We start from the raw sequence: 12,396 nt of genomic DNA, 5'->3' as shown, positions 1-12,396 counted from the left end.
TTATCTGTACACCTTGAAATTATGGCAGCGATGCCTTCAGCCTGTCTTTTCAGCAATATGTCTTGATCTGTACACCTTGAAATTATGGCAGCGATGCCTTCAGCCTGTCTTCTCACTTGCGCTGTCAATTCCTGCAACAACTCATTGTTGAAATGTTCCTGGTTTGTAGGTAGAGATGTTTCAAAAATCACAGAAGATGCATCCTCAACACCGGCACCAACCACACTTGGCAGATTAACCTCCGCAGATGTCTGCGAATCCACAGACGATGTCGGTACGGTAGTAACTACCGGTACTATCGCATCACCGTTAGCTTCTGAGGCCCTTGCCAACGCTGCAGACCATGAATTTGTGACATCTCCAGCTCCTAACAGGTTTTCTGTATAGAAATCTGTTTAAATACAGCAAGATTAGTATACTACAACACCACAGTATTTAAACATCGAATATTTAGCTACATAATCACACTTACCAACTGTTTTAATGAAATCTGTGGCGGTATCCCGAGGTTGCGCATCAGAGACTAGTGTATGGTACGGGCATGCCCTTTTATCACGGTTATTAGAACGGGCCTGCTTACGTTTCCGACTAAGACTAAGTCTTGAAGATTTTGTAGAGGTTTTCTGTGGTACAAATCCTGGTTGTGTGACTAGTAATGCGGCATCTACATGTATAAAACAGAAAGAAACGTTTTTTCAAAAAGAATTAAGATACATGTAACAGTCAATAATACACATTAAAGAGATGTAAAGAACACATAATATAGCTACCTTGCAGTTCACAGTCCTCATTAACGCCTTGAAAACACTCATTTATTGCTGGGGCATTTACTATTGGTATAAAAGTGTAAAATGTAAGTATCACATTTTCAGAAAAAAAAAATTTGAATGTATAATTAAAATAATACAGTATTACCTTGCAGATCGCTGTTCCTAGTGTCGCTTTGCTCTTCAAGATTTATCAAAGTAGAATCACTAATTTGGAATAAACGTGTAATATAAAATATACATATATAAATGTGATTATATAATCATTCAGGTATTTACTTGAAAATATAATTAAAACACTTACAAAGCTGGTCGATCTGATCAAAATGTTGGTAGGTGGGCAGCGTTTTAAAAATTCCTGCATCGTATACATGTACATTTAAAAGCCTGTTAAATGTTTAAAATAAAAACACAATAAGACTGTTTTTACAAATGAAGATAACTTGGTAAATCAGTCATGATAAATAAAACATATAAAACAAACAAAATAACTTACCAGTGAGTCCTGAGTCCATTGTTTGAAAAAAATAAAACAAGGCCGCTTTAATATAACCGAGAGAAAGAGATGTCCTCGTGGAAATCAGTTACTGCTGTAAGAGCCCAAATGAGAATCCGACCTTTTGAACTACGGAGGCGGGGCTTACCAGACTCAGGAGGCCGTACCCCACAAATTTGCATGACACAAACCCACCCTATATTTTATTTGGTTATTTGGTTATTTTTAATTTTTTCAAACCTTTTACAAATAAGATTATCAACTAGAAATATAAGCTTCTCTAGTAAATTATAAATACTTATACATTTCTAATGTAAAGACTATATCTTCATGAAAACCGATGGGAAAAAGAACTAACTAGACAAGCCTGTAGTTAAAAGTATAATTACTCATCACTGTTAAAAGAGTAATTTTATTTTAAACCATACATTTAATATATTAACATTTTAAACTGTATAAGGCAAATGACATAACATTTCACCCACGCATACTTATAACTATATGTATAGAATTTTATTTATGTAGACATCTAAAGCGCAAAAGAATAAGCAATGCTATACTTAAATCTACTTTTTTTATTGAATTACATTTAAACACTACAAATCAAAAGATCTGTTTGTCCCCAAGAAAAAGGTGTGTTTAAGGAAAGGGTGAATTAAAATATAAGCAAGGGCCGTTTGGTATGTGTAGCCACTATGTCTACACACCCTAGCATTGTTCTGAAACATTGATCTAACGACCTAGCACCTTACCTTGATACAGGATGAAGACGACAGTATTGGTTGTATTAAAATATCAAGCAACGGCCGTTTGGTTTGTGTATCCCCTAAGTCTACACGCCCTAGCACTGTTCTGAAACATTGATCTAACGACCTAGCACCTTACCTTGATACAGGATGAAGACGACAGTATTGGTTGTATTTAAATATCAAGCAATGGCCGTTTGGTTTGTGTATCCCCTAAGTCTACACGCCCTAGCACTGTTCTGAAACATTGATCTAACGACCTAGCACCTTACCTTGATACAGGATGAAGACGACAGTATTGGTTGTATTTAAATATCAAGGAAGGACCTTTGGCGTGAGCAGACACTTAGTCTGCAGGGAAAGGAAATGTCTTAACACCTAGCAGAGCTCGTAAAGTTTCCATCAATTGATCTAGATTTTTGTAATACCATGGCACCGTGTTTGTGGGAGATGACAGAGACTGCAAGGAAGTAATATTTAAATATCAAGCAGGGACAGAGACTACATGTCTGCAGGGAAAATGTCTTAACACCTGGCCAAGTTCCTAAACGTTTATTCTATTGAACTGTACGGACGTATCAGAGATCTTGGGGAGTGACCCAGATAGACGACGATGACTGGCTTGGAAGGAAAGATTTACATTACAACTTTCAAGACAGGAAGACAACAGCTTATTCAATTGAACTCCTAACCGGTACCTCTTTTAAAAAACCTACCTAAATACTATTTCAATTTATTTAATTTAACATTATTTCTTCATCAGGTCTTCTTATTTCTTTAATCATGTGTATTGATTTATTCACAGACATTATGCTTAAAAGCAAAACATTCTGACAAACAAAATTCTAACTTGCCTTTTTTACTATCTTCTGATTTCTTTAAACACTCGCACAGAAGAGGGGAGGCGTGAAACAACAGAGACTATAGGACACCTGGATAAACATCATTTCCTGAGTAATTTCCGGAGTAATTTCCGGATTATAAACATTAATTACCACCATAATATTTTATTACAGGAAGCAAACATCTCATAAGGTGTTAGGTCGTAAATCAGGGCCATAAATCATAATTTTTGACACATGGTACATCATATTTTCTTCTCACGACCATTTAAAAAAATGACTGGGGTTCTAACGGTACAAAGCTTAATGCAAACGGGTGAAGTTTCCCTTTAAGAAACAATGCATTGTTGCCCTGCAAAAAAATTAAATATTTATGAATAAGCAGAGGTTTTCAGTGGCAAATTTGTAACAGGACAGTTGCCAAATTTATCACAAGTTTCACTTCACGGGAAATAAAGATAACACACAGGTCTGTCTTTGTAAATGCTTTAATAGAACAAAAATAAAGCAAATTAAGCAATTAAAATGCAAAATTTCACATAATGTTTCTGGATATACTTAAAGGAACAGTATGTAGGATTGTGGACAAAACTGGTATTGTAATCACAAAACTTGTGGCTAAAACTGGTACTGCAATCACACAACTGGTGGCCAATACACAAAATGACAACATAAACATCAGTTTAGGGCTGCAACTCAACTTTTTAAATGACAATATCCTGGCCAGACCACTGTTGTCAGTAATATAAGTATTTGAAATTAAAATGATTTCTTAATGCCTAGTGACATATCAGGGCCATTTTATGATTCATTGATATACATTTTTTACATACTGTTCCTTTAAACATTTTGCATCTAATGATTTTTAAGATGTGCTAGATTATATTTTAATGAATATGAGTTTAGTCTGAGAAGTAACATTTTGTACAGCTCCATCTTTTTTCCAGAAGTGCTCTTGAAACTTATCTTAGGCTGCGTTCACACGGTACCATAATACGGTTGTCAAACCCATATTTGAGTCCTTAAGAAGGTTCCGTTCACACTCAGTTCGGTTATTTACAGGTTTGACAACCACATTCTACAGTTGCAATCAGAAATATTCAACCCCCTCACCTCAAAAAATGTTGATAAAAAAATAATAAAAATCTCTTGGAATGTTAAATATTTTGGAAATCTTCTTATACCCAAGGCCCTTCAGATGTGATGAAATAATCTCCTATCTTAGCTTTTGTGGAAGCTCCTTTGTCTTTCCCATGATTGCAACTCACCTTGAAGACCTTGATGGTTGGGGTTTATATGCATCACAGCCGAAGCAAATGAAGGATCGTTATAGAGTTCCTAAAGGCTTAATGATGTTTCAGCTTCACTTCAGGCCATAAAAACTGTCAGAAAGCTTTAAAAATAACAATATTATATAAGGGTTGAATAATTGTGACATGGCTATCTTAACAAAATATACTATTACACACAAATACTACATCAAACATTTTCTGTTTTGATTTTATGCCTCACTTAACTCATAAAAAACTCATCCAAAGCAGAATCCTGCACTTTGAAAAGATTTTTATTTATAAATCCTTAAAACTCTTTGGGGGTTGAATATTTCTGATTGCAACTGTATAACCGACCTCACACCCGTAACTTTTCGGGTTTCACAATCGTATTTACAGAGAAGCTGTGTCGTGTGAACGGAATCGCACTGGACAACCAGTTGTCTGTCATGTCATTCGTTGCTCTTTGTGTTAAGATAACGTTACAGTGCATGAAAATGACTGCAAACTACGCAGCAGATTTGCTTCATAAGGTTAATGTAATATTATAATACCTTCATAGACGCTACAGAACATATTACATTACACATAAAAACGTGTGCAGTCCAGTAAGTGAGATATATAAAGTTTAAACCTTAAAAGTGGACGATTAATATAAGGTTAAGTGTATAATAAAAGGGATATAAAAATTAGCTCTTTATGTACTCACCTTTTATCTTCAGGGAAGCAATAAAGAAGATATTTTGCAAAACAAACCATCTGTGATTCATATAATGCAAGGCAAAAGATGCGTCACTTTGAGAGCTCAAAAAGCAGATATATCCAATACAAAAGTAATCCCCATGACTCCTTATTACAACGTTATTAGCGTCCATATATAACCTTGGAAACATATAAAGTATCTTTTACGCTCCCGCTCTCTAGGTGGTGCTAAGAGGCTGGTTTTGCCTGCGGCAGGTAAACCATACTCTCTGCCCCACCTACAGAGCGGGAGCGTAAGCGCACTTCCTATTTGGCTGTGTTAATGCTTTAAATAAAGTTCAATTTCTTGCAAAAACGGATCGATTTGCTTCACAAGTCATTATGATTACTTTTGTATTGAATATATCTGCTTTGGTAAAACGTGCAGTTGCTGAAACTGATTTTATGTTCATTCATTTTGGAAATTAAAACTTTAATAAGGAACCACCCTTGTTGTCACTCCCGAAATTTTGTTGTGTGAACGCACCCTTAGTTGATTGCGGGTTTATTCTAGCTTCCACAAGTCCTTAACCAGAATACCATTTCTTGAGCTGAAAATGTTAGCAAGATGGGAAGGCATTGGAGATTTGTAATCATTACACTGAGGGCCCTCTAGACTGGGTGCACATTGCACTTCATAAGTGAAAAAGAAGGTGCCATATGTAAAGACACAGGTATCGGTCACAACACCACTCCGAAGAGCAAATGAGCATTCACCAAGGGGATCACTGTTCCAGTCGCTGTCTGCATCATATACTTCAAAGTTTAGTCGATTAGCCATATTGATCTTAATGGTACCAAACTCAAATGTTTCTGGCCAATGTGGATTGTCATTATTATAAATAACCACAGTGCGTTTGATTTGTGTACCAAATTTGACTGATACAACACCATCTGTTTGATCCCACACATCTCCATATAAACCGTTAGCGTAGAGTTTGTAGACTTTCAGTGTGGCAACCCCTTCTTCAGCTGGACAGCAATTAGACTTTATCATTTGACTGCTATCACAAACACAAACACATTCATATCTCACACTTTGCCTTCTGCCATTGGCACAAGATTCTGAGCAAACCTTCCTTAGAGAGTTTTCATTAATGTAATCCTCAACAGCTTTCTTAAGTCCATTTCTGGCAGGATCTTTTTCACTCAGTATAAAATGAAGGGGTTTGAGAGTGTAGTGCGTAATGTCAGGGAGGGTCTTCAAAGACTCAAGCCAGTTTTTAAGGGAGTTTGGGTGTGACGAACCAGAAAACAGCAAATCTTCTTCATTTATGTTTCCTCCAATAATCTCTGTTTGGCGTTCACTGAAAATGTTGCTGAACTTTTGACCTGTACCCATCTTCTTTTTCTTTTCATTACAAAAATGTGTTTCTACTGTCACATGTGCTCTTTTGATTATTCCAGAGGCTTCCACATCCAAACAGTCTTTTATTGTAATATCTGTAAGTCCTTTCAGTGATGCCTTACAGGTGTTGATTGCTGTTATGGCTTTCGTTTTTCCTCCTAACCGCACATCAGTAATATAATGGGTACCGTATGTACTGATGAAGCTACGGTAGGCAGTTGCATCATAGGATGGGGGCAGAGATTTGACTGCTTCAAGAAACTCCTGATGAAGAGGTGGTGTTTGGGCTACCTGATACCTGCAAATAACACATTCACAGTCTGGTTAAATCTTTAAAAAATTAAAATTTTTATTGAATGACATAAATGAGGAATAAAGCTTCCATTATTGTATCACCTGTAAAAGCTGCATGCAACTTCATGTTTGGTAAAACTGTATTTGTCTTCTTTTGATTTTCTCATTGCAAATTTTGCTTCTCTTGAATGGGTGGCGCCAGCTGATCCTTCAACGAACATTGCATTTAGACCAAGTTTCCAGCTGGATGAAAGCGCTGATGATGAATCACTGACCAGTGATTCACTTGATTCAAAGATCCGACTGGAGACTTTCATTGAACACTTTGGCAAGCTCCTCCAGAATACAACTGCTGCTGGTAACTTCTGTTTCACTTCATCCAAGTATTTGTTTTTGTGAATTCTACAGGTGCCGTTTCCTAAATCCCATTTTTCCATGTTGATCACGTAAGAACCTTTTCGCTCCATGGTCACAACATCAAATCCCTCTCCACCAAGATTGTGCCCTGGAACAAAGGGAGCATCTTCACACTCTTTTGTTGTGCCTAATTCATCTCCTCCAGAAATGGTCACGAGAAGCAAAGCACAGAAAATAAGCTGAGTCCAAAACTGCCCCATGATCTGTAAGGAAAAGTACATTAGGCTTTAACTAACAACTATTATTGGTTATATTATAAAGATTGTAGTACAATGTTTATATACATTTTTCTACTATTACACTCAGGTGAAAAAAATGGCTTGTTTGACACACACATTGACAGTCTATTCTTGTATTTATGTGGGTTGTGGTTGTAGGTGAAGGTCTGTGGTGGTATTAATAGGCAAAGAAAAAAGTGGCTATGATGTGGGCATGCCATTTATTCTAAACAAAATTGTTGGACTTTGAGATGAAGTTGTATCACATAGATTACTGATTGATTATGTAAGAATTTAAACGTACGTAACCCCCCCCCCCCCCCCGAAAAATACATTTACTGCTATAGATGAAATTTTCAAGTTTCCTTTTAATTAGCCTGAACATTTGCGTTTATTAAATAAATGACAGTAGCCTATTGCGGTCGAAATTCTGGTAATAGCCCTTTAAATATTTTGCCAATAATGACAGATGTCATGTTTCATTTATCTTTCTCTGTGTCATTTATTTCTCTACTCTGCTGACAGTAGGCTACAATGTTTATTTTTTATTTTGAGGAAATAAAAGGTAAGAAAAACGAATGAAGGTAAACTGATACAACTTTTGTATACCTTTTTTATTTGTTATACCCAATCTCTCTTTCTCTATCTTAGAGAAATAAAAATGTGAGATTCTGGAAATGAGATCACTTTATTTAATGGTATCCGTCGGGAAACAATGCTGTCATAAGAGTTTGAGCATGTGCACTTCTAAAACACAATTGATTAAACAGACGTATGACTTTGATCTGCAAATGTACCTCGCAAATAATAACAATACGTGAAGACGTTCAACTCTGGGATATCGCAAATGAAAAGTAATTAGAGGCTTCTGTAAAAAACTTGAAAATTATCCAGCGATCGTGGCACCATAATTAAAATAAACTATTTTACAGCAGTAATAATATTTTAACGAGTAGCCTACATTTTTAACGTTTGAAAGGAACCACATTTAGTGCTGTGTTAATTATCATTTAAAGCAAAACGGGAGTCTATGTGCCTCCGCGACAGACGCAATTCTTCTGGCATCTCTCCTCATCTTCTCCTCCTTTTTTTCTTCTGTGTCTTGAACTTGGGGCTCGAGTCCGACCTAAGTTTCGAGCTGCCTTTAAGAACAGCAAGCTGAGTTCGTTTACCATTAATTATTAAGACTGAATGGGCAGGCGAACTCGTGAAACAATGAAAGTAAAATAATCCGCTATAATATGGCTTTACACGTCTATAGAAAATATACTAGCCTATAAATAAAGCAGTTATTAATTTTCCTAATGCAAGGTTGTTTGACATTTACTTCTGTTTAAAACGTTACACATTTGGCAGAGGAGGTTTTTCAGCACTTTGTTCGAACTGCAACTCGCGACCACTCGTCCCCGCGAATTATGTTTAAAAGCTTAAACGGGTCCGCGGTGTACCATTGTATGAGCACACAGTGAGTGTATTATGTCCTCACATCATGAACATAGTTAAGGGGATCGCACACCGGCCGCACAGCTCAGTGCCGCGCAGCGCCGCGCCGTTCTAAAAAAATGTAACACATTGTTTTCTATGAGTGTACGCACACCGGCGCCGCCAGGTGGCGCCTGTCCGCGCCGCCCAGCTGTAACTCAGGAAGTTGTTCAAATCCCTGTCGCGCCACACAGCGCCACTCACATAGTTTAACATTACATAACATCATATGTGTCTCAAATCATTAACGATTAACATTGGCTGCTAACGTATATTTTGCATTTTGAAGTAGACACTATCTGACGAAGCTCGCACTATTTAATGTGCACTTCCGGTTTACAATACCTCCGAGTTGTCCTAGACGCGACGCGACGCTGAGCTGCGTGGCCGGTGTGCGATCCCCTTTAGAGTGCACATTGAATGTTCTGTGACCTCACATTGTGAACATAGCTCATAATGTAAGGTCATCCAACATTCACTGTGCTCATATCATGGTCACAATGTGAATCTGTCATGGGGTGACGAAAAGATGAACGAACGAAAACGAAAGTAAAATCCAAAGCAGAACTACTTTTGTGGAGGCGGTTTCCCGCCGGACAGAATTAAGTGAAACACACAGCTAGTTCTGATCACTCTGGCGATTTTGATGAACAAACGAGCGCCAGGTGTGCGTATTGAACGTGGTGACGGCTGATTGGGACACATCACAAGCAACCTTGCTGTGTGAGAGAAGAGGAGCAAACGTGACTGGCAGGCAGATTGGCCGGTGGAAGTGAAGCGCTGTATATGTGAGTTCCATCTCATCACTTCTGCAGACACTTCGACTTCAAGAGACGGGTCTCGGTCAAGGCAGTGGAGTATAAGCCCTATGTTGCTGTGAGTACTTGGATTTCAGTTTATGTGTTGTGGATAACTACATGTGTGCATTGCCGTGGAGTGGCTTTGACTATTATTGGAGTGTGCGAAGCACCTGTCCTGCTGATGTCCGTGCCTGTGACCGTGAATACTGTTTACTTGTAGAGCTGAAGTTTTCCAATCAATGATCTGTGTCGCAATGATTACAAGACCTATCTAGACGGGAGCTACATCTACCTGCTCACCGCTGTGTCTACCCTTGTCAGCTCACAATGGAAAGATTTGTATATTTACCCTTGCTGTTTGCCTAGAACGCCTCTTCTGCTTTCCTTGCTGTATACTTCTGAAGAAAACCCTGCTTGAATGTTTCTTGTGCTTATGTAAGCCCATCCTTTGTGTCCACTGCTGTCAGCTCACATTGGAACAACCTGTATACTTAAACTTGCTGCTTGCATAGAACGCCTCTTCTGCTTTCCTTACTGTATACTTCTGAAGAAAGCCCGGTTTGGATGTTCCCTGTGCTTATGTAAGCCAGCCCTTTGTGTCTACTGCTGTGTGTTCACGTTGGAAACCCTGTCTGTATCCTTACCACTGCTAATTTCATAGCAACGTGCCTACTGCTTCAATCATCTTGTGTTCATGAAGAAAGCCCTGTCTGGATTCTTATTGTTGTTTATTTGAGGAAGCCCTTTGTGTCCACTGCTGTGTGCTCACGTTGGAAGCCCCGTCTGCATACTTACCCCTGCCACTTGTATAGCAACGTGCCTTCTGCTTCTATTATTGTGTGCTTATGAAGAAAGCCCTGTCTGGATGCCCATTGTTGTCTATTTGAGGAAGCCCTTTGTGTTTATTGCTGTTTGCTCACAATGGAAATCCAGTCTGAATACTTACCACTGCTACTTGCATAACAACGTGTCTTCTGCTTCTATTACTGTGTGCTTATGAAAAAAGCCCTGTCTGGATGATCATTGTTGCTTATACAAGGAAAGACCCTTTTTCATACTGATCGTTGCTCGCTTGCAATGGGAAGTTATCTTGGTGTACTCTTCATTGCCTACCTGTATAGGAAAGCCTCCTCTGTATACCAGCCGCAGCCTACCTGTAAAGGAAAGCCTTTTCCGTGTACCCCCTCTGTTGCCTACCTGTAAAAGGAAGCCAGTCTCTGTATACTTAGTGCTGCCCACTTGCAAAGGAAAAGCCCTCCGTGTAAGATTATCGCCGCCTATCCGCAAAGGAAAGTCTCTTCGGCACACTTACCATTGCATACTTACAAAGGAAGGCCTATTCTGTGTACTGACTGTTGTTATTCTGTGAAGGAAAGTCTCTTCTGCCTACTTACCACTGTATACCTACCAAGGAAGGCTGCCCTGTGTACCTACTGTTGTCACCCTGCGAAGGAAAGTCCCTCTTGCATCCTTACTACTAAAAGCCTGGAAAGGAAAATCTCTTCTGTACACTTACCACTGTATGCCTACGGAGGAAGGTCGTCTGTGTACTTACCATTGTCACTCTGTGGAGGAAAGTCCCTCTTGTATCCTTGCTACCAAAAACCTGTAAAGGAAAGCCTCTTTTGCACACTTACCAATCTACACCTACTAAGGAAAGCCGCCTTGTGTACTTACCTTTGATACCTTGTGAAGGGAAGCCTCTCTTGTATCCTTACTACCGAACACCTGTAAAGGAAAGTCTCTCTCACATACCTGCTCCTGGAAACCTGTAAAGAGCCGCCCTCCTGTAAAGCACAAACAGGAGGCTTGAGATCTGGTCGTCTCGCTGGAAGAAAGAGGCCAGACTGAATATTTTAAAGAGTGTTTAATTTTAACTAAATGAATAAAGATTATTGTTTCTATTTTAAGCCACTTGTCTGTCTGTTTTTTGGAAACTCCGGGGTCTCCTCGAGGTTGAGTCAGGGGTAGGACATAGAGCCCATAGCCTGCCCCGACCTGTGACAAAGTCACGGTACACTCACAGTGAAATCATACTGTAGTGATTGAGTTCACATGATCACTTAACTTATTACTAAGCACATAGTTCCCACTCACCACCATATCTCGTTTTTCAACATAAAAGTAGGCTATGAAGAACTATTTTAATGAAAAGGCAATCCCAAAAATATGCTTCTTAAACATATTTGAAAATTGTATTGGCCTATGGCATATGTCTTAAATACATGAGACATTATAAATAACAAAGGATCAACAAATAGCACGCTATATCCTTCCCAGACAGCACACGTACGTCTGCCCGACGTCGGCTCAAGAGCGTACGTCGGCCTCCTTATCTGAAACATCTAATAAGTATCGGCCAGGCATCGGCCAAATCTTCAGTCAAGTCAACGGTATTTCCCACTCATCAAGCTTGTCTGTTACGTCGGCTTTGAGTCGGACAACTGTACCGGAGGCCGATGCCGCGCTTCTCTCTGTTGGTGCGTGCCCAGTTATTCCTCGCTTTGCAACCCACCAGAGCAAAGGCGACATCATGGGTGTATCAAGTATGTAAAAGAACTAAGTAAGTGATAATAAGTGAAGAAAAATGGAATCCGTTAAGTAAATGTAAATGTTTTAATATAATATACAAGTAAAATAAATAAAATAGCAGCGCTTTCTTTGCTTTTAATGACACACAGCTGCTAAGTTCCATTATTCCGAAGCAGGAGGGGGCAGTAATGTACATACGCTGGTTGCCAGCCGCCGTTAATACTCAAGTAAGTTAGAGAAAAGGCAACTCGGGAAAGTGAGGAAAAATAAGGGATTATTGGCTTGTTTTACACGTATCATTGTTTTGTGATCCCCTAAAAACCAAACAATTCCACGTCAACTCGAACACGCAAAACCCCGGTATGAAGCATTGTCATGAGCGTGCCAAACCAACAGATTGCGATATGAAGAGTTTGGTTCCAAAACGCGATAAACGCCATTT

The 12,396-nt window shown here is 38.9% G+C and overlaps 1 protein-coding gene and 1 long non-coding RNA gene across 2 annotated transcripts in view; both read right to left on the bottom strand.

Moving 5' to 3' along the window:
• Positions 1-254: 254 nt before the first annotated feature.
• Positions 255-845, bottom strand: LOC141351328 (uncharacterized). The gene is made up of 3 exons (XR_012359548.1): positions 771-845; positions 473-664; positions 255-391 (listed from the first exon to the last, which is right to left on the bottom strand). It is a non-coding gene; the product is annotated as an uncharacterized lncRNA (long non-coding RNA).
• Positions 846-3,978: 3,133 nt separating this feature from the next.
• The window catches only part of LOC141351440 (perforin-1-like), a 100,416-nt gene continuing 91,998 nt past the window's right edge, over positions 3,979-12,396 (bottom strand). Inside the window, exons 2-3 of the mRNA XM_073858161.1 lie at positions 6,608-7,125; positions 3,979-6,509 (exon numbers count right to left, since the gene is read on the bottom strand). Of these exons, the coding sequence (XP_073714262.1) occupies positions 5,369-6,509; positions 6,608-7,125 (1,659 nt within the window). The 3' untranslated portion in view covers positions 3,979-5,368. The remainder of the gene's footprint in view (positions 6,510-6,607; positions 7,126-12,396) is intronic.

Source organism: Misgurnus anguillicaudatus, chromosome 20, assembly GCF_027580225.2.
Source record: "Misgurnus anguillicaudatus chromosome 20, ASM2758022v2, whole genome shotgun sequence".
NCBI classification, from domain to species: Eukaryota; Metazoa; Chordata; class Actinopteri; order Cypriniformes; family Cobitidae; genus Misgurnus; species Misgurnus anguillicaudatus.
The sequence above is the reverse complement of the archived record's forward strand: the minus strand, read 5'-3'. Positions and strand labels throughout refer to the sequence as shown.